The sequence below is a fragment of the Arvicanthis niloticus genome, chromosome 1 (genome assembly GCF_011762505.2).
Source record: "Arvicanthis niloticus isolate mArvNil1 chromosome 1, mArvNil1.pat.X, whole genome shotgun sequence".
NCBI lineage: Eukaryota > Metazoa > Chordata > Mammalia > Rodentia > Muridae > Arvicanthis > Arvicanthis niloticus.
The window spans coordinates 80,297,279-80,320,071 of NC_047658.1; the positions used below are offsets into that span (position 1 = coordinate 80,297,279).

The following is a 22,793-nucleotide window of genomic DNA, read 5'->3' on the forward strand; positions in this document are numbered from 1 at the left end:
CCCCAGCCCCGAGAACATTCTTTTGCTGCCTCAAGAGTGTGCCTTGGCATCTAACATAAACTGGAACTCAGATTCAACAGTAAGTCAATGGGTCACATGACACTAGCAGTGATAGCCAATGCCTAGTCGGGGAGTTTCCTGATTTTTCTCTTTGTAAAGTAACAAATGCAGATTTTACACAGTGCAAATAAGATGGTTAGACCATGTTTGGTTCTAAATATTAGGATCTCCCTCCCCAACCACAGTGACCTCATAGCTGCCAGGAGCTGTCTCCTGTCCTCATTTCTGACATCTGACATTGGAGCCAAATCACCCAATACCTCCTTCAGCATAATTATACTGTTGCTGGCATAGACCAGTGTGATAAGCTGGGAACAGGGCATTCTCTGCTTAGCCAAAGTCACCAGAGGGTTGAGGGCAGGACCTGGCTTTAGGCCCCAGAGACTGCCCTGCTAAGGAGCCCTATTTCCCTGTGCCCCTGGGAAATTAAATCGTGTTCAGAAAAGGACACATGAGGCTGGGCATATGACTTATTGGATAAACCGTTTGCCTCACAAGCCTTGGAATGAGCCCCAGTACCCATATTTAAAAAAAAAAAAAATTTAAAAGCTCAGAGTAGTGTCGCTTCCCTGTAATTTCAGCATTGATGAGGCAGAGACAGGAGAGCTCGAGTTCTCTGGCCAACCCTGGCTAAGTGTGTCACTGAACTCCAGATTCAGTGAGAGACACTGTCTCAGAAAACAAGGTAGATGGAGCCTTGAGGAAGACACTTGACCACCTGATTTTGACTCTGGCCTCACATATATATACCATGCACACATGCGCTTGGGCAGGCACACACACACACACACACACACACACACACACACACACACACGCTTTGCAAGCTGGTTGCTAATATGAGATGGATTTAGTTGGATGTCTTTGCTGTCTCTCTGTTTACTTCTTGTGAATTACTCTCCCTGGCTAGATCTCCAGAATGAAGATGGATTAGTGGGTCAGAAGGGATAATTATTCTCTTGGCTGCTCCCTGTGATGCCTCAGGGCATCAAGAAGAGCTGAAGCTTGTTTACAAGAAGAAGCAGTGTGTTCTAGAAGGAACAGAGCAGGCACAACTCACAGGGAGAAGTTCTCTGCTTTCTCTCTAATCAGGCCTGGCTGTGCATTTGGGGACACTGTGTCACCTTTATGTGCAGGACAAGGGTGGCAGGGATAGGCTGCTGAGTTACCAAGGTCTTTGATCCGGGACTTTAGGGATTTTTTTTCTTTCCTGTTCACAAACAGTATTTTTTTTAATTATTGAAAATTTAGAAAATGCCAGTGTATAAAACCACATTTGGATGTTAATGTACATTTTAATCCTCGCAGCACCCATTCACCCAACTCAGGTAATCCTTTTCACTGCCCTCATCTCCCAGATGGGAAAATCAAAGCACAAAGGAGGTATGACACTACGAACGTTATTATACCAGGGTCAGGGATTCTAGCGTCTTCACTATCACTGTCCCAGAGCAAGGAAGGGTGACTGATACACTTATGTCCCCTGAAGGAACACTGCTGTCCTGCTTACAGAGTGATGAACAGTGGAGCCAGGAATCTGTTTCAGAAAGCCAGCTGCAGAGCCAGGCTGTGTACTGAGCCTGTGTGTGAGGCCTCCATAGCTGCCTACCTAGAGATGGGCTCTGAAAGTTTTAGAGTATTACTGCAAGGTGTGTCTGTCTGGCCATCTGTGTGTGTCTGTGTGTGTAATAGAGTGTCTAAAACATTCTTTTTGTTTACTCACATATGAGTACACATTTGTGCATGTATGGATAGTAATCTCTCTGTATCCGAAGGGGATGTCTTTCAACATCCCAGGGGGAGCCTGCACTGTGGATAGCTGCAGACATTGCATGGGCACAGACACACAAATAGAACAATAGCTTTCCCATCTTTTTCATGAATTTAAGTTAGCACACAAAGTCCCGAGTCCCACTGAGCCTTTTCATACCTGTGTGTCACTCGCTTGCTCTATCTCCTCCTCCTCCCCACTGCTTTCTCCCACCTTCCTGCCCCTCTCTTGCTTATCTCCTCCCTCACCCCAGAGAGTACCTCGTTCTGTTTCCACGTCACATCTATCCCGTTCTCTCTTTTCTCCCCTGTCTTTTAAAATCGCACCCTTCTCCATCTCCTCCATCACACCTCACATGCATGCACATGCATGCGTGTACACACACATGCGTGTACACACACATGCACACACGCACACAGAGAAAACCATAGCTCATTTCACCTATTGATCTCCAGTTGCATTCATTTGCCTGCAAACTTCATAACTTCATTTTTCTCTGTAGCTGAATTAAGTTGTATCATTGTAGACATACACTGTGTCTATTCATCTGTTGATGGACATCAAGGCCAGTTCCATTTCCTGGCTATTGTGAGTAGTGCAGCAGTAAACATGGATGTGCAAGCATCTCCGTGGCATGTCAACATAGCGTCTTTGGGATACACCCAGGAGTGACCTAGCTGTCGAGTAAGGTAGTTCTACTTTTAGTTTTTTGAGGAACTACCATGCTGATTTCTGTAGTGGCTCTCACTAGTGTCCACTCTCACCAGTGTCCACTCTCACCAGTGTGAATGAGGCTTCCTCGTTCCCCATAGCCTCACTGGGATTCATTGTTTGTTCTCCTGGTGGTAGTCATTCTAACTGGATAGAATCTCGCAATGCTTTTAATCTTCATTGCCCTGATGGTTAAGGAAGTTCAACACCTTTTCATATATGTATATATGTGTATACATGTGTATATATGAAATATATTATATATATTGACCATTTGTATTTCCCTTGAGAAATGTCTATTCGGTACATTTACCCATCTGTTGATTGGATGATTTAGAGGGTAAAGTGATGTTTAATTCTTTAAGGTTCTTTACAGATGCTACATCTTACGGCATAAGAACTAGCAAGGTTTTCTCCCATCTGTAGCCTGTTTCTTTATGCTGATAGATTGTTTCCTCTGATCTGCAGACATTTTTAATTTCCCACAGTCCCATTTTTCAGTTCATGGGGTCATTTCCTGTGCCCCTGGGTTCTTTGTGGGAAGTCTTCGTCTATGCCTGCAGAGAAGTCTTTTACTTGGGTTTTCTTCTAGCAGCCTCAACCTTTCAGGTCTCACGTTAAGATCTTTGATCATTTTGAGTTGATTGTTCCTCAAGGTGAGAGATACAGATCTAGTTTCATGCTTTTACAAGGGGTTGGCTATTCGGCTTTCCCAGCACCATATGTTAAAGAGGCATTTTTTTTTTTCTCCAGTGTATGCTTTTTACATTCCTTTTGAAAACCAGGTGACTGTAGCCATGTGTGTTTATTTCCTGGTGTTCTACACTCTCCTATTGGTCTACAGGTTTGTTTTTGTGTTCCTGCCGCTATTAATGCCTTTCCTAGCCTGACAACACATTTATCACACACAATGACCACCACACTTGTCCCTTAACAAAATTAACATGAAGGGCTGGAGAGATGGCTCAGCAGTTAAGAGCTGCTCTTTTGAAGGACTGGGTTCAGTTCCCAGCACCCACATGGCAATCTCATAACCATCTGTAACCCCAGCAACAGGAAATCTGATATCCTCCTGGGGTGTCTGTAGATACCAGGCACACACATTGTGGGCAGACAGACATGCAGGCAGGCAAAACATCCACACGCATGGAGTAAATAAATAAATCTAATTTTTAAACTAGCACAAATATTCTTCCTCACAATTAAATAGAATATGCATTCTTACTATAGCTATCGGAGTCTCAGTACTCAGGTTTTTCTCTATTATTGACTTCTCTCCCTTTAACTTAAAAGGCAGCCCTTCATGCCTTCACTTCAGCATGTCTGCATTGCCAGCCTCACTGTTCTCATGCCCTGGGGACATCATTAAGTACAATAACAGCCATGATACTACTGAGGCAGCCTGATGCTGGATATGACCACCAGGTGACTAGCAGAGGAGTTGCATCCAGGGTGTGGAGATGCTGGCTAAGCAATAGTTCATGTCTTGATCAAGACAGGATGACTCAGCTCAAGGTTTCATCACAGAACCCAAAATGGTTTTATATCCCTTTTCAAGTGCTGATCACAAGTACATGTTTATACACATGTGTGTGTGTGTGTGTGTGTGTGTGTGTGTATGTACACCTGCATGTATGTGCATATAGATGTGCATGGTTCATGGTCTTGTCTTGTGTCTGTGGAGTTCCCCTTCAATTAATGCATGCTAAAACTTAGCTGACATCGTCTTGACTATGCTTTTCTTTGTGTGCAAGGGTTCTGTTATGTGGCTATATCATAGTTTTGAAAGGCCGTGATTGGTGCATATGCTCGGTCTAGGCTCAGGAGTAGGAGAAACTCAAACACAGCTGGAAGAAAAGAAGCAGAAATGGCTGGGCCACAGTTAAGACTTGAAGGCCTTCATTGTCTTGTCTTCCTTTCACAGTCTCTGCTATTGGCTTTTAGACCAGAGGGTTTCTCTGCTTAGGAGGGGGAGAGGAAATGGGGAAAAAATAAAAAATAACCTCAGGGGCCAGTGAAATGGCTCAACAGGTAAAGGTGTTTGCCACCAAACTTGACAATCTGAGTTCAATCCCCAGAACCTACCACATGATGGAAGGTGATATTCAACCTGAAAAAGTTATCCCTTGATCTCCACGTATGTGCCATGTATAGGGTATGCCCCCTATACAATTAATCAAGAAAAAAATTAAAATGAGTTTTTTGGGAGAAAAAAGCTTCAAGAGCCTAGGGTAGTAGGACAGCAAGTTCAAGGCCAGGCTGGGCTACGTAGAATGCTCTAGAGCCACAGAACTACACGGTGAGACCTGTGTGGTTTTGTTGTCTCTCAACAACAAAAGCAAACTTGGAGGCCCCTGATCTACACCATGCTCCTCCTGGGTATGGGAGTTTCCCAGGGTTTTGCTTTTGATGCTGATGTGTGACACAGAGGCTAACATCCTTGTCCACATTCTCTGTATGTCTAAATGGAATTATCTCTTCTGAAAAACATCCCCTGGAGGAGGACACAGCTTTTGTTGAAAGGATCTGACATCTGTCTGATACCTTGGATGTCACTTACCAAGGTGATATACAGGAACACCAGGCAATAAGGACTTGGCTGACCTGAACTTTTCCTACATCAAGTTTAAAAGAAGGCCTCAAGTGTGCTTACAGCCCCCAGGATCCAACATGGGGATGACAGAATAACCCTGACTGGAAGAGCAAACCCTGGTTTGGTTCTATCTTCATGACAGTGCCATGTTAGTGGCCCAGTCCCAACCAGGAGCCATTTTGTAGGTGGTCACTGGAGGTCAGAGTCAGTGCACAGCACTTTCCAGATCTGAATGTTCTGGAAAGCCAGGTGTGCTGCTTGGGATCATGTTGCGCCACCACTGGCCATGAGGAGACACTGCATGTGGAACAGACACGATGAGGGATGGTACTAATGATGTCAAGGGACAGGCCGAATCATTTTCTTAAATGGTGGCTTCTCAAAACTTCTAAAGCAGACTTTTTGACCCAGGGAAGACAGATGACACCCTGACAACCCTATGAGGGTGACATACACACATGGTACTCTGGATTTTCCCTTAAATGTCCCTGTAATGAAGAGCCATGAAGCTAGTAGGACTGCATAGGTAGGCAAGAGCCTGAAGAGTCTGCCCTTTTATGAGACAGGAAGAGAGAGGGTTGGCATGCCCCGATTGCCTCTGTGCCAGGGACTTTCTCATAAGTTATAATAAAAAATACCAGTCATTCCTGGCCACCTGCAGTGTCCCAGGGGCTCTGCCTTTGTTAATGTTGGAAGTCTTTACAGTGTATATGCCCACCTGGAAACTGTCATCCGAAATGGTAAAGTCTCAGTGGTCAGAGTAGCCCCTGCCCAAGGCTATAACCAGTAAACAGATAACAAAGTCACATTCAAGTTCTAGTCTGCCTGACTGTGAGCCTCATGAGTCAGTATGTAGCCCATCTACTTAGAAAGCTACAACCAGAAGGTCCTAGCCTTCAGCAGCATAAGAGTGTTAGTATGGGCACAGGGTGTGGCAACTGTGGAAGACACTTGGGTTTGCTTGGGAATGTAGACTACACCCAACTTTTAAGGCATGAGCAGCCAAACTTTTTGGGTGGTTCTCACGGTTCTTCTAGAGAAGTTGACTCTGGACAGAGGAAGAGACCCAGGGCTTCTGACTTGGTATCTCTTGATTAAAGAAAGGTTTGTGAACAGCCTTCGACACTGGATGTGGTACCAATCCAGTGTTCTGTTCCCTGACAGGTGGGCAGGGAGTAGATGCGGGATGAGAATGGGGCCTGGGTAGAGAGAGTTCTCTGAGCTGCAGACTCAGTCATTGCTCCTGGGGAACCTCAAGTGGGGTAGAGATGCTATGTTGGAAATCTACCAATCATAGCACCCAGGAAGGAACCTATCGAGCATGGCCATAAGTTGAGAGGGTTGGGGTAGGGGGAACAGGTGGTGTTGAGGGGATTCTCTGATGCTTAGGGTACAACAGGAGACACTGAGGAAGGTACTGCTATAATCTCAACAGATACCTATCCTGCCTAGAATCTGAAGATTCTCATTTTCTGATCTTGCATTTCAGCTGTTCATGCCAAGAACCTGGTTGCCATCCTCCACCTGCTGGTTGCTCTGTCTCAGTATTTCCGGGCACCAATCCGACTCCCAGACCATGTTTCCATCCAAGTGGTTGTGGTCCAGGTAAGATGCATGCTATCCTATTCATGTGCACCCTTAAGTCACAGAGGCTGAGCTGAGCAAGAGTCAAAGCATGTTGAGTAGATGATTACAAGGACAGCTGGGTCAAGGCTCAGTGGACTTTGTTGTGCTGTGTGCTGGGAGGTATCCAGCACCTGCTGCCTTCCGCTCAGTAACCCTGAAGAGAATGAAAGAGTGTGGCCTTATGTGTAGTGTAGCTTTGTGTGAGTGTGTGTCTGGGCTTTACATGAATTTGCTGGAAGAGTCTCTGTGCAACGTATGGCTGAAAGTGTATAGTGTATTTGTTCATGAGGTGTGTAGAGTTGAGCATGAAGAAAGGTGTTTGTATGTGTCATGCACATTCTTTGGACAGGCTTTGGAAAATCATGGTTTTGGTCGAGTGTCATACAAGCATTGTGTGTGAAGGAATGCATATTCTAGAGAGAGTGTGTGTGTGTTTGTGTGTGTAGTGTATGTTCAATTGTGTGTGCATGTGAGGTAGTATGTGTTCAACCATATGTGTGTGTATGTGAAGAGTGTGTTCAAGCATGTGTATGTTTGAGTACGTATCAGTGAGTGAGGATATGTATGTGTATATGTATGTGTTTAATTGTGTGTATGAAGAAATATGTGCACGTGAAAGGGAGTGTGTGTGTGTGTGTGTGTGTAAGGGAATGTGTGTGTTCAAGCATGTGGAGGGGGTAAAAGTATGTGTGTATGTACGTGCGTAAGTTCATATATAGGGAGGGAGTGTTGTGTGTTCAGGGATGTGTATGTGTGTGTGCATGCATGTTTGTACCCTTTATTGCTGCTGCTTCTCAGTCCCCAAGCAAAGCCCAGCTAGGTCCTCAAGTTCAGACTGTTAGATGGAGTTTTCCTTCACATATGGTCACCTCATCTCCACAACGAAAGTGCGATCTCTCCCATGGCTAGATTACTCTGCTCCTGACACAGTTAAATACTCAAATGCAATTTTGTTTTCCAACTTCATGCCCATTTAAACAAAAGGTCATCGTTGCGCTTGCTTATCTCTAGTGTTTTTTGTTTTTTTCCATATAAATATGCATTGAAAGGGTGCGCTCTGGCTGCACACAATCCCCTGGGCGTCCAGGGTTCTGCTGCAGACAACAGGAAGCAGCCCTGCCTTCAGTTAGTAAGAAAAAGCTTTTGGGCCGGTTAACTGTGCCAGATCAGGTCAGGCCTGTTTACAGGACAAAAGAGCTTTGAGCTGAGCTGAGGTCAGATGGTAACTGGAGGGGAGCAGTCGACAATTGTGCTCCGAAGCAACGATCACTCCTGCCCTAATGAGAAAGTCTTTCTTCCACACCGACTGGCACTCAACTCCACAAAGCATCATAAAGCTATAATAGGAACAGGGCGCGTTGGTGCTGCCTTCAAGGAGACAAGATGACACAGACAGGCAGAGGACTGTCCTTGACTGGGCTGAGCTGTGTGGTTCAGACCCTTAAGTGTGGCTGATAGACAGGTCCTCAGAATCCTTGCCGTTGAGCTCTGCCTTTGTGCCCAGCATTTTGTGGCCAGTCCAGAGCATCCTGGAACAAGTGTCTTCTTAAAGAGCCCACACCATCTCTGCTTTGTTATCCTTGCCAGCCAATAACACGCAAGTTCATTTTGTGTTTTGAAACGCTACCATGGGGAAGAGAGGGGTGGATGGTGGATGGTGGCGCACAGAGGATTTTGAGGTCAGTTAGACTGCTCTGGGATACACAGCCTAAAGCCATAAAAGGCACAACACCAAAAGCAGACCCCAGTAGTAACTGTGGCCTCTCAAGGGTGACTGATGGCTCAGTGCGGTCACCTCAGTTATGAACAGTGTATCCCTCTGCTGCAGGGTGCAAACAGTAGATGAGACAGTATCGGGTGCCGGGGTGGAAAACAAGGGAGATTCCCAGTCCTTCTTCTTAATTTTGCTCCGAACCTAAAGCATTCTAACATAGGTTAAAACAAACAAAAACCACCTAAGCCCTACAGTTAATGCAGAGTACTTGGGTGACCAGCTGACACAGGCACTGGGAGTCCTGGGTTATTCCCAACTCTACATGTGGTCATTCAGTTCAGGCATAGCTCCTCCACTGCTGGCAGAGATGGTCCTGGGTAAGCCAGGCTTTCACATCGACAACTACTTTCCTTCTGTGACTTACATGTCACAGTGCTCTGTCTGTCAGTTTATTGAATATTTTAGTTGTCTTTCTGACCAGGTAAGATAAACAGCTCTTCAACAGAAATAACAAAACTTACCTGTTGCTTTACTAGAGACAAAAGAAAAAAAAAAAAAAAAGATGTGAGCAGCAGAGTTGGTGGGAGACTGCTATTTTGAAACAGTGGTCCCTGCAAGCTCGCATCTCAGACCTTATTTTGAGCTCTATTATCAGCCATCAGGAGCAGTGTGGGGTTTAATTCCTGCTGCAGGGACTTTTGTTAGGGTGAGGGCATGGGAAAAGGGTTATACAAGTGCTGTGTATGTGTGCGTGCGTGTGTGCGTGCGTTAGGGGTTACAGAGTGATCATTAGCTTTATCAAGAGAAGAGGCTCAGAAGCAGGATTCAGAACTGACAGAAAATACCCGGTGTAATAGTGTACAACCTAGAAGGACAAGGCAGGAGGATTGCTGTGAGTTTGAGGCTAGTCTAGACTATCTAAATAAATTCCAGGTCAGCCTGGGCTACATAGTGAGGCCCTGTTTTAAAACAAAAACAAACCTAGAGAAAGTGAGACCTTAAGCTGAGGAGCGATCTCCCCAGGCAGTAGAGATAGGTGCTCTAACCTATCTTGGGTGGGAAGTAACACCCACTTCCTTCCCAGCTACAGAAGAGTGGTTTTTGTTGTTGTTGTTGTTTTTGTTTTTTTACAGTGTATGAACTGGAAAGTCAGAGTTTCTGTCTGACTGTGGCCTCCCGAGACAAGGATTCGATGAGCCCCATGTGAAAATTGGGCATATTTCAAAACTGAATTTTGAACAAATCTTGATCCCCCACACCAACCTGTCCCTTTTCACATCCACTTTCTCTTCCACCTTGATTGTCCCTTTCTCCTCTAATCCAGGGACTCTGCCTTTCCTTCTGCAAAAGGGTTCCCCAGGGTGGTATTGTCTGTGTCTATTGTTTCTGGAAGTTTGGGAGGAAGGCTCCAGAAGGCATAGGTGATCCTCCCAAACTGAGGTCCCTCCTTTATTTGATGGGGAGGGGGTTGGACTGAGATAAGGTTTCACTCTGTAGTCCAAGCTCGACCCAAACCCTCAGTCTTCCTGCTTTAGCTTCCAATGTGCTGGGATTAAATGTGCGCCACCATACCCTGGCTCAGAGGCCCCTTCTTAACATTCATTTTGGCTTTGGGACAGTTGCTCTGACAGCCTTTATATGATGCCCAGACTGTCCTGCAAGGGTCTGCTGCTGGCTGCAGAGGGGCCTGGTAGTGAGCCTTTCTCCTGGCATCCATCCGAAGGTTCTAAGGGACCCTTGTGCTCCTTCATTGGCTCCATGTTCAACTCTCCAACCACCACCACCCCCAGGAGGACCTTCCCAGAAACTAATAGCAGCCACCTCCCCCTAGAACGACCCCTCCCCAGGGTCCACCTGTCCTCAGAGTTTCCTCCCCTTGAAAAATATATCTGACCATCTAGCTGGAAGTCCACATAATATTGAAGGCCAACCTGGACTACATGAGCCCCTGTCTTTGAAAAGAACAGAGAAAGAAGAGGAAGGAAGAGGAGGGAGAGGAGGAGGAGGAAGAATGGGAGAAGGAAGAGGAAAAGGAAGAGGGAAGAGGGAGGAGGAAGAGGAGGAAAAGGAGGAAAGAAATTGGCTGGACAAGGCTCAAAGTGGTTGCTTTTCTCAGTGAGTAGCATGTACGATGATCACTCACAGTCCCCATGGCAGCACCAAGAGGAGCCTGCTGGAGCTACAGGGACCCAAGATAGAGGGACCTGAGAATGTCACCCTTTGACTCAGCAAAACTGTGCCAGTGATTCACTCCACAGACAAGTGCTTGCTCTCAACCTTGCTTCTATAAACTTCTTTCTGCCATGGGCAGCAGTCAGTGCAGAGCGATTCATAACTGGTCAGTGTTCCACCCTAAATGAGATGTCTATACTAATCCTCGCAAGGCTCAAGGAATGTCATCCAAGAGCAGGCAAAGAGTCGAAGGGCCAGAGGATGAGTATTGTGCTGTATAATGCTGGCTTCTGTGGTGTGGTCCCTGCACGCATGACTCTCATGACAGCTGTGTCTGCCTTCATAAGGTCAAGCCAGTCAGCATTTCAGCTTGGCTGACACGGGGCCTCATACAGCTCCATCCTTCACTAAGGAGCTCCTGACCAGTGATGGCTGCTAAGAGAAGGGGAGGCATTTTTCTTTGAGGGGCCCATGACCTCTGGTAGGTTACCCATGTTCCCATGGATGGCCTCACATGCGTGTGCACATAGGCAATAGTGATGGGGTCAGTGGCCTATACATAGACATAAAGGTTAGGGTGGGAAGTATTGAAACGGTCCAAGGTTGATGGAAAGAGTGGATAGGATCATGGTACACTGTATACATGTGTGAAATTATCAAAGAATAAATTTTAAATATTCAGAAAATTAAAAGAGTGCCATGGTTATTGGGTAAGAAGCAAAGTAAACTAAAAGTCCTCTATACCTCCGGATTCTCCAAGCTGCCTTCCACACCTCCGCCCCGCTGGCTGCTCCCACTGCTCAGTTCTGCTGCTAGCAGTGGCCGCCCTGCGGGGCCCCAGCTGGAGGCAGACACACCCAGTCTTCATTTCCATTCAGTTTGCCTCACTCCCTGAGGCGAGCAGCTGACTTCTCGCAAATCTTCAATAAAGAAAGGCAGGCCTCACCATCCAGGAATCTGCCTGCTTGTTTGGACTAAACACCAATTGCACTCCACCATGATGGTGCATGCAGCCAGATGCCCCCAAATCGGTGCATTTCCCTTGAATCTTATCATCTTGAATCTTAAACGAAACACCAATAACCTTCTCCATGTCAGGAATGCCAACCAGTGTTTCTGTATTGCTAAAGCCTGTTTTGTTCTTCTCTCTTCTCCATTTTAGAAGCGAGAAGGGATCCTCCAGTCTCGACAAATCCAAGAGGAAATAACTGGTAACACAGAGTATGTCAACACCATTGTTGCCAGCGAGTCTGTAATGGAACACAGATGTTTCTCTGAAATTCACCCATTTGCTGATATTTAGTTTTCATTTATTGGGATTGCAGGAGGGATTAAGCTGCAGCCGATGATTATAGCTTAGCCTTTTCCATGCATTCAAAATATGCCTCTTGCTGCTTAAGGTACAGCCTTGGGTGGGGAAACAGGGAGAGAAGAATTAGCCATGATTGAAAATTTCTAATTTTGTGGCACTCCAGGAAAAAGTACCCCACCCCACCCCAGCCGCCACCAAAAGCCAACCAGCATGAAATCATCATGTGGTAGATGAGGCCAATCTTCAAAAAGATGACCGACCTCCCCCCCCCCCCCTTATTGAACCTGATTTATTTGGTCACATGCCATGACCCAGAAAGCACTCTCTACTTTACAGATGTCTTTTGAGTTTTGGTTTGGTTCAATTATCTTATTTGTTTTTAGAATTTTAAAGATGAGGAAATAGAAAGGTTTGCCATGAGGGTGGGAAGATGGTTCCATTGACAAAGTGCTTGCCACATAAACATGCCTGAGAACCTGAGTTCAGATCCCCAGCATTCAAGCTAAAGGATGTGTGCACCTCTTATCCCACTACTGGGAAGGCAGAGACAGGAGGCTCCTGGGACTCACTGGCCAACCAGCCCAGCCAAATCAGCAAGGTCCAGATACAATGAGAAACCCTGTCTCAAAACTAAAGTAAAATGCACTAGATGTTGGCCTCTGGTTTCCACTTGAGCACTCTCCAACCAAGAGCAACATGAGTCAGATGCTATGGCGACCATAGTGATCTCAAAAGGGCCTGGGAGTGTAGAGGTAGAGAATGGTCCTTCCCACTGTGCCTGTTATATGACTTGTCGAGACCCCATCATGAAGCCTCCCCATCTCTCCCAGATCCCGTTCTAGTCACCAATAGTCACATGGCTGGCAGGATGCCAAATGCCTTTGGCATGACTTTTAGGGTTAAGAGGCAAAGCTGTCTCAGGTCCAGCTTCACTGTCCTACCTGGATCTCCCATCCCATGAGGGATGCTTTGTACCCACTGTCTCATCTTCTGGAAAAAAGAACAGACCAAACAGGGGAGTGTCCTGGGAGAAACTGCTGGACTTGGGGCATGGAGACAGTTAAGATTCTAGTAGTCTTTTCAGCTGTGCATTAGGGTTTTATGGTCCCCATTTCTCTGCCACAAAAAAACATGGGTGAAGCCTTCATACATACATACTGTACAGCCCAGTACAGTTTGTGCAGGTCTTTTCTGTATTCTGGTGCAGCAGGGGTGCCCCCCCCCCCCCCCGGGCTATGAAGGAAGCCAAAGGCTAGTCCATGTAGCTGGCCTCTACAGCTTCACCATTCTGTGTAGGAAAACCACACACAAATAGTCATGGAGTTAGTGTTAGGTGTGCAAATGAATCAAGTATATCCTAAAATTCCTAAGAGCCAGAAATGTACTAAGACAAGATTGAGACCAGCAAGAAGGCTCAGGCAAAGGTGCTTGCTTCCAAGTTCAATTCCCCAGGATCCACATGGTAGAAGGAAAAAACCAATTCCTGCAAGTTGTCCTCTGACTTTTACACACACACACACACACGCATACGCACATGCACACACACACACATGCATGCACACACAAACTGCAATATTTGTTTTAATATTTAGGACATTCATGGTGCACTAGAAATTATAATAAAATCTTTCTAGATGCCGAATGCTCTGAGCACCCATTATTTTCATTTTAGAAATTAAAAGATCCAGAGACCAGAGAGTTTCAAGAGCTTGCCTGAAGTCACACAGCATCTAAAACGGGTGTGTCCTCTGACCTGTCTCTGGTGCTTATGCTCTTAGGACATGACTGGTTTTTTGCTGATAAGTGAAGTTCTGGTTTCTGTCCTCTCTGAGACACTGTCCTGGAGCAGTGACAAGTGTCACTTGGGAGCATCACAGGATGGCCAGGAGCAAGACAAAGCTGACCTGCAGGCAGTCAGCCACAGAACCCAGTCGGTGAAACTTCTCGAAGGTTGCTCAGCTCTCCTGACGAGGCGTCAGGGAAGAATGAGCACTTAAACATCACTGTGGTAGATCTTGCAGTGATACCAGCAATCTTCCTGAACATGGCATAAGAGTCTCTAGGAGTAATTGGGGACAGCACGGGACCAAGTGCCAGAGAAGGTAGCTTTTTGAACTTGACCAAGACCAGGTTGACAGCAACTAGGGAAGGTGCAGTCCTCACAGGAAAGGGTACCATCCCAAGGCCAGCAACGTGTTCTCTATGTTGTTTGTTTTTGGAGACAAGGTCTCAAGTAGCCCAGGCCGACCCCAAACTCAAACCTACCACATAAGTGAATTCTTTCTCTTTTTCTTCCAGGGCCCTTTCCGGAAGGCATGGTGAGTGTCCTGAGCTGGTCTGGCTTCTGTGGCCTCAGTGAAGCTAGTTGGTTCTGTTGTCTAATGTGTGTCTGTTCCAGCTGGGGACACACTGGCCAAGTGGGGAAGGTCAGCTTAGTGATAAGAAGAACACTCACTCATCAACATAGATCTGGCCTCAGCAGGGCAGACTTACCCTGTGCCTGGCATGGAAGTTTAGGAAGACACGTTTGAACGTTTGAATACACTTGGGAGGCAGTCCCCTGCTTGCTCCCTTTTAGTCCCCATCACAGACCCAATCTCTCAGAACTTTAGGCTTGTTTGTAGTCTTCAGGGGTCAAAGATATTCTCTCTCTCTGTATGTATGTAACATATAAACACACACATGTGCATGCACACACAGAGAAATAGACAAAACACACAAAGACACACACACACCCCTTCCTAGCAGTCTTAGCTTAAAGGCCCATCAGTTCTCAAAAGGCTGGCTTTGGGTCACAGACCCTCCCCAAGCCAGCTTGCATCTGGAAACATTTCCCCACCCCTGCCCTCATGCCCTTCTACTAGATCACCTCTGGGTCTAAGAATCTGGCACCACATCAAGAAAATCCCCTGCCAGGAGCATGGTTTGGCTATGTTCTGCCAGCCTCATACTTACTTACCTCATGAAATATTTTTATTCTACTTAAAACTGCATTGGGAGAACAATGTTGAAATCTATAGAACACATGTCTTTCATACCTACCATGCACCTGAGGAAAGCTTATCTTCCAGATGATGTTTTGTAGAAGGGGAAACTGAGGCAAAGAAGGGTTGACAGACTTGGAACCCCCAAAGAGAGACTCTTGTTCTGTCCTGGAAGGCACTGGACTCCTGTCCCCTCAGCTCTGCTCCTACTAGGATAATTGTCTTGAAAATTAGCCAAAACAGTTTGGTATTTAAATAATTAATGACTAGAGATGTCAGAAACACTTTAGAGCCATGCCTGCATTGGGATATGGTGAGATAGAAGTGAGGAGAAAGGACCAAGCCCAGGTCAGCCTGCTTAGAAATATGTTACCTGATGGACACACAGACAAGAGCCCTGGTAAAGATCAGCCAGTGATTCCCCATGGTAGCCAGTTAACTCCATGCTTTCCTGCATGGTGTGTGTTTCCATTTCAGAGCGTGATGCCTTTGACACGCTGTTTGACCATGCACCAGACAAGCTCAATGTGGTGAAGAAGGTAGGTCTATGATGTCTAGAGGCAGAAGTCATAGGACCCCACAGTGTGTGCAGAAATCCCAGCTTGCCTGTGGGGTGTCCTGGACGTTTTTCCCTCTCTTCAACACTGGTTAGTCATCCAGGACCCATCTTCTCCCAGCAGGATGCCTACCCTATCTTCCTGCACATACTGACTCAAACTTTCTCTGCCCCTCCTACAGAACCCTTCCTCTCCCTGGGCACAGGAGGCAGTACCAAAGCAGGGATCAACAAGAGGGACCCAGGGGGTCATTCTGTGTCTTGCCCTCTTCTTAATTCCCCTTCTGCCCCCACTGACCCCAAATCAGATAGTCCACCTGTCATCCTGTCTCTCAGGGCTCCCCTGTTCCTTTCAGCTAAAACCCTGTATATCGTGTGGGCTGCCTAACCTCTCCCTGTGGCCCCAGGGTGCTTTCACGTGTGGAGATCTCTACCTTGGTACCTTTGCATTTCTCTTTCAGACCCTCATCACATTCGTGAACAAGCATCTGAATAAACTGAACTTGGAGGTCACAGAACTGGAGACGCAGGTGGGTGACAGCTCTAGGACCCAAAGCTTTCCAACAGAGGGATGATATGTGAGATGTATTCTTCTCAGAGAGATGAACCAGATGGGAATCTTTCCCCCAGCTGATTTTAGAAATGTTTTGGGAAAGGATTCTGTTTACTCTATATGTGACATATGACACATGGCCAAGATCACTCTCTCCACCTCTGAATATCTCCCTCTGAACAAGTATAGTCTTAGATCACCACTGTCCACTGATGAAATGCAGGCAGTTTTAGCACTGGGGCCCTATACTCGTCTGTTTAGAGGGGGATCTTGAAGTGATATTGTCTGGTTTGGAGCAATGGGTTTGTGTCATGGTTAGAGGACAGTCACCACCCTCCTGGCACCTGCCCTGTGTTTAATTGTCTATTCTATCCTCTCAGCCCCTCTTTAACACTCATCCATTCTTGGAAGGACATCAGTGGGTTTTTGTTGTTGCCTTGTTCTTTAATAATTTCATATGTGTATATAATATATTTAGATCATATCCATCCCTACTCCCTCATCCCAGCTCTTTCCAGATGCCCCCACCGTTCTCCCAATTTTATATCCTCCTCTTCTTTTTTTTTATAAATAACCTACCGAGTCCAGTTAGAGCTGTCTATATGCACATGGGTGTAGGACCATTCACTAGACCAGAGGCAACTTACCAAAGAGTCACACCTTGGAAGAAATCTAACTGTCCTCCCTCCAGCAGCCATCAACTGCCAGTAGCTCCTCAGCTAGTGCATTGTAAGCCCCTCCTCCCTTCAGGCTGGCATTGATGATTTTGAAACGTACCAAGAAAATTCCCTGTAGGCCATCCAGACTGTTCACTGTCCACTCCAGCCCTCCTTAGGAGACACCGTTTCTGGCATTTGTCTTATTAGCCCCACTATAGTGGTAAAAGAGACCAAGGTAGTCTCTCTCTACTGGGCTCTAGCTAGAACCTGCTACAGTCATTTGTACTTTAGTACTTAATAGCTAAGCTATAATTTGTACACCCCAACTTCCCTATCCTCTCAGTCTGAGTGAACCTCAGCTGCCTGACTTGCACCCAAGTGTGAGCACCTCCTGCCGTTTGTAGAGCTGTCTTCTTGTGTGTCTAAACTCTGGGGCAATCTGGAACAGTGCTAGAACAGCAGCTAGAATGATCTCTGGAACTTCCCTGTGACTCAGAGCCAGGGCTGCTCTGTGAGAGGATGCTTCTTGGCACTCCGGCATCTGTCCACAGGCCCACCTCATTCCCACCTAGTCTGCAGACCCAGCAGATGGGGAGCCACCATCTGTCTCTCCCTCTGAGCAGAGTCACCTAGCCCTCCTGTCTCATAGACAGGTTGCACTCCACCTTAGCCTACTCCAGCCATAGCCAGATCAGGCTTGCTTCTTGCCTCACTACAGAGGGCTCTGAATCTCCATAGAGATTCTAAGCTCTTCTCTGCAGGACCCACCCAGGTGGGACAGGATGCCAGACCACACCTGCCTGAAAGTGACCCAGGAAAATATGGAGGACTACCCCAGTTCCAGCTGGGCCTGAGTCCACTGTCTTCTGTGTCGCTCTAGGAAGTTTAATGAAGATGCTCTAGACCCAGACACTAGCTGCCAGTTCCTTCCATTCCCTTATAGGGCAGCAGCAGGAAGTGTGACTTGCAAACTCTAGCATCTGTGGTCAACAGACATGTGGTGGCCCAGCATCCTCTGAGGGGTGCTAGGATATCAGATAAGCATCTGACTGAGACATCTATGTTCACCTTTGAACACTGAATCCTTCCAAAATTCACTCAACCCAGGCCATCACTGCCCCGATCACCCAGGGACACACAGCTCGCCTCCGTTGAACAAAGCACTCTGCTCTTAGCCCAAGAGTCTGGTCCTTTGGCTCAGTTTCCCAACCCCAGTCCAGACCTCAAGGCTCTTTCTGTGGTCCTTAAGAGAGTTCTGTCCAGTCAGCAAAGAATACCAATTGCTTTGTCGTTCTCCAGATAGCAAAGGCATTAGTAGTGGAATTCTGAAGAAGGGACACAGAAACCAGGCCTGGAGGGACACACAAGCCAGGCCTGGGTGATGCCACCATGTTCTCCATACCAACAGTGAAAGTAACTCCAAGGCCCTCAGGTCGCTCTCCTTGCCCATCATCTGTCATTCCACCTGACAACTCCATGCAGTGGTGTCCCTTCCAGTAGGCAGGGTAGCCTTCCCCCTGCACCTTACTTTTCTTGCCTGTAAAGTGGGGTATATCAGTTTGATGTCCATTTCACAAGATTAGCTGGGGACTAACACATGGGGCAGCTTCCGAATTGCCTCCCCTGTGGAGCCCACACCCCCCCCCCTTGCCCCTTGTGACTCTCTCTCACCATTAGCCTGCCCTCTGAGGCGGCCTTGGGTGGATTGATGCCAGACTGATGAAGGAAGCACATGCTGACACCTGGCTCTCCATGCAGTTTGCAGATGGGGTCTACCTGGTACTGCTCATGGGGCTCCTGGAGGGCTACTTTGTACCCCTGCACAGCTTCTTCCTGACCCCGGACAGCTTTGAACAGAAGGTAAGGGGGAGGGGCCTTGGGGAATCCATAGCCCACCTTCAGCCCACCTGTACTGGGCCTGTGTAGGAAGAGATGGATGCGGCCCCCTGGGCAGGCCTTTGCTGGTTGGAGATGGAGCCTCTCTAGTAACAGCTGGGCTTGGCATGAGCCACCTGCAGACACTGGGCATCTTGAACACTGTTCCTTGCCCTTTGTTTATCCCTGCCTCCCTAACCCTGAGCTTCTGTGGATACACAGCCAGCCTTGTCTCTGTCAGAGATGACAGGGAAGGTAGTTCCTGGACGTTAGCACAGAGGCCCATGGCCAGGCTGGTTCTTTTTCTGCAATGTATCTGTGTCTATGTGCTGTGTGTTTTGGTCCTATGGAGGCCAGAAAACGGCACTGAATGCTTGGAGCTGGCAGTTGTGAACCACGTGGGTGCTATGAACGAAACTTAGGCCCTCTTAACTGATGAGCCATCTTTCCAATCCTGATTCTTCTCTGTTTGGGGGAGGGGAGCCATTTGATATGAGGTGATACTGTAGTCCAGACTAGCCTGGAACTTACAGTACTCATGCCTTAGCTTCCTAAATACTGGAATTGCAGGAGAGAGAGACAGAGAGACAGACAGAGACAGAGGTTATAAATTGAGCTGAGCTATGTCTCTAGCCCTTTTAAGAACTGAGTGACTTGGTTTTGGTTTGGGCTAGCTTGACTCTGCATCCCCTCAGAGGCCACGGTTATCCTGCTTGACTAGGAAAGGGCATTTGGCTCGGGGTGGAGGTTCCCTTGAACATGCCTTGCCATCTGACCCAGGCAAATGAATGCACTGTTATCCTGAGTTTGGAGTCCTGACAACTGATGCAGGGATGGAGTGGGATGGAAAGAGCCCCTATGGTAGTGGCTAAGATCATCATAGCCGCTCTCAGCACAACCAGCACATTTCTGTAGGCAGAGATAGCTCAGCCTCAGGCCTACAGCTATGATGTAAGGCTCCTAAGATCTCCAGGGACAGATCCTGGGGTCCTAGAATCATAGGATCCTAGGGTCCTAGGGTCTTGGGGTCCAGAAGGTATGCAATGACATATCCAGTGTATCTGTCTTGCCAGGTCCTGAATGTCTCCTTTGCCTTTGAGCTCATGCAAGATGGAGGGCTGGAAAAGCCTAAACCTCGGCCAGAAGGTACTTTGTCCTTCCCTGGGTTTGTGACAGTGGAGTGGGAAATTCATCTGTGGGGTCTGAGTGACAAATATAGTAATCTCTCCATATATATGGGCAGTTTGTTCTAAACCCCTCCAGGGACCTGTTCAGTACAGATGGAGGCTCTCTGTCTCTCTGTATTTCTCCCTTTCCTCCTATCTCCCTCTGTCTCTCTTTCCCCATCTGTCTCTCTCTCTGTGTGTCACTGTCACTGAGTGTGCGCACATGTGCGTGCGTGTGCATGTGTACCTGTATGCACACAGAGGCCAGAGCAGAACAACGTGTGTCCTCTGTCGCTTTCCACCTTATTTCTTTGAGGCATGGTCTCTCCTTGAGCCTGGGACCTCTGGGTTTGTTTTGGTTTGTTTTCCCCAGCGAGGCTGGCAACCAGCAAGCCCCAGAAATCCTCACACAGCATGCAAGGGCACTCACAGATTGCTGGGAATGGGGATGTGAACTCAGGTCCTAGTGGTTATGCAACAAACACTCATAACCACTGGGCTATCTCCCTAGCCCTGAAAACTATTTTAAAAACTATTTTCTACATGGTATTGTCTGAATCCCCTGCATGTGGAGCCCGGGGATACAGAAGGTTGACTGTGTGAGATCAAGGGAAAGCAAAACAGAAGGCACCGCTCAGGCATGCCCGGAGTGCTTATGCTTGGCTGCATGTGTGCGTCTGAGGGTGCGAGGCATGTCACTGTGAGTCGTTATCCTGCTACACACTCTTGCTGATGTTTGCTGCAGTTTTCCATGTAATCAGTCCCAGCAAGTAGACACTGGGCTGCAGGTAATGTCTGTCAGGTTGGAACTCTGAGATGACCATCCACAGAGCCTTGTGCTTGCACCTTCCTTGTCACGAAAAGCAAAGGTTGTGGCTCCTACGCCATGTCGCTTTGTTGCCTCCAACCCAAGATCTGCCTTCCATCTACAAGATGCCCGTACCTATATCTAGCCCGTCTGGGTCCCTTCATATCATCATACACAGTAAAGAGAAGATCACCCCTGCCCTCAAGGCTCCTGCCACCAACCAGAGGAAGGAAAGCGTCATTAGCTGGCCAGATAGCATGAGAGTCATGAGAGTTGTTGAGGCAGGGTACAATAGAGGCTGTGTGGCTGGGTACATAAGAAACAGTGTGATTGACCCAAGGATAGTCAGAATATAACAGAAGGTCTGGCAAGAGCTGTGCCAGGATGAAGGAATGAGCCACAGGCCCAGCTAGGGAGAGGGATCTTAGTTTGTGACTCCTACAGACCCAGATTCTATCAGCTACAGTTGATAAAGCTCAACACTTTATTCCCTTTAATTCCTACCTTGTCCCATGTCCATGGTTACCTCTAAAGGGGGAGGGGGGGCTCTAGAGTGACAGTGCTCCCCAGGAGCACTCTCCCTGGCAAGGCCAGATTCTCCATCCTGATGGAGTGCACTAGCTTCATTTCTTGTCCTCTGGGTCTTGAGCCTCTAATGACTGAGCCATCTCTCCAGCCCCAGCTTCACTTTCTGTGGTTGGCTCCTTAAGCTGCTTCATGGAAACGTCCAGCCTGCAGGCTGGAAAGGCTTGTCCTGATATGTTGGTGTTTGGGCCTTTGTTTCCCTCTGGACAGGGAGAACTTTCCCAGTGTCAATCTATAGGACTGTTTTGGTATATAGATGAGGTTTCAAATGTGATTATTGACTCACTTAATCTGAAACTTCTCAAGCGATGTCAGTGGAAAAACACATGTATCTTATTTGTTGTTGCCCTGGGCATCGTGCCCATGCAGAAAATTTCCAGGCTTTAGTAAAGGGAAGGGGGGCTGAAGTGGTGTTCTGTGAGGCTGGACTTCGTGAGCAGCAGATCCCAGCGTTCCCTCTGGCTTCCATGCTTCTTCCTAGGAGAGGTTTCCTAGTCTCCACTGGGATGTGGTTTCCTAGTCTCCACTGGGATGTGGTTTCCTAGTCTACACTGCAGGCGTTGCAAGTTCACTGAAGATGTCTCCAGATTAAAACACCTTGACAGAGGCATTTCTCATGGCAAGATGCTGAGATCAGAAGTCCTCAGACCTCTGCAATCCCTCATATTCTATCTTAGTCTTCTGCTAGCAGGCTTCAGAGCTTCTCGGTGCTCTAGCACACTTAAGCTGAGGGTGAGCATCACATTCACATCCAGTGGAGTGGCTGAAATACCGGGTGAGGAACCAGCCTAAGGGCACAGGACTGTAATCCTCAGAACATGAGAGGCTGAGGTAGGAGGATTTCAGGCTCAAGGCCTTGGATTTAGAGAGTGATTCCAGGCTAGCCTGGGCTACAGAGACCATTCAAGCCCAACCTGGGCAATTTAGTGAGAGCCGGCCCTCCTGCCTCAAATTAACATATAAAATGAAGGCTCAGTAGAAGATCACTTGTATAGGACCTGGGCTTAATATCCCAGGTAGGTGAGAGAAGAAAGGAAAGGAGAAGAGGAAGGGAGGGGAAGGAAGGAAAATCAAGGAGGAGAAATGAGAACGGGGAATCTTGATATCAGGCTGTTGGTTTGTTATTGAGGGGTATGCATCTTCAAATGCACAAGCCTCTCCATTCCCACCATTCAAGTGGACTCAGCAATGACTATGGACGAGCTCCCAGTGAGACTCAGGAGAAGCCCACTGCAGTCAGGATCAAACTTCGGACAGCACAGCCAGCAGATTGGGGTGCATGTGCAAACCTCAGGGAGTCTGCAGGCTGGGACAGGCTGTGAGGTGAGCACCAGCTGATGGAAGGGTGGTTCCCCTGCTCAGCTCAACATGGCTTGGTCTGTGGCCAGAATTGTGAAGGATGCCCTTCGTTGCCTTCCCCATAGCCCTGTTATAGTGTACAGAGCAGACAGTCAGCTTCCTCAAATTCAGATCATCACAAAGGCATGGAGCTATAGAAAACCGCAGGGGTAGGAGTGAATGGCTACAGCATGTTGAAAAACTGTCTTCATTTGGGGTTGTTGGGTATTGCTAACACCCTGCATGGCAAGCAAAATATCATGAGCATGAGAGTCCCCACCCTATTCTTTAATTTATACACACTACCTTG

At 47.4% G+C, this 22,793-nt stretch overlaps 1 protein-coding gene across 1 annotated transcript in view; it reads left to right on the plus strand.

Moving 5' to 3' along the window:
* Positions 1-22,793, plus strand: part of Parva (parvin alpha) — a 151,557-nt gene that overhangs the window by 121,449 nt on the left and 7,315 nt on the right. Inside the window, exons 6-12 of the mRNA XM_034501865.2 lie at positions 6,625-6,740; positions 11,810-11,868; positions 14,258-14,277; positions 15,421-15,482; positions 15,961-16,029; positions 18,470-18,571; positions 19,660-19,732. Coding sequence (XP_034357756.1) covers positions 6,625-6,740; positions 11,810-11,868; positions 14,258-14,277; positions 15,421-15,482; positions 15,961-16,029; positions 18,470-18,571; positions 19,660-19,732 — 501 coding nt within the window. The remainder of the gene's footprint in view (positions 1-6,624; positions 6,741-11,809; positions 11,869-14,257; positions 14,278-15,420; positions 15,483-15,960; positions 16,030-18,469; positions 18,572-19,659; positions 19,733-22,793) is intronic.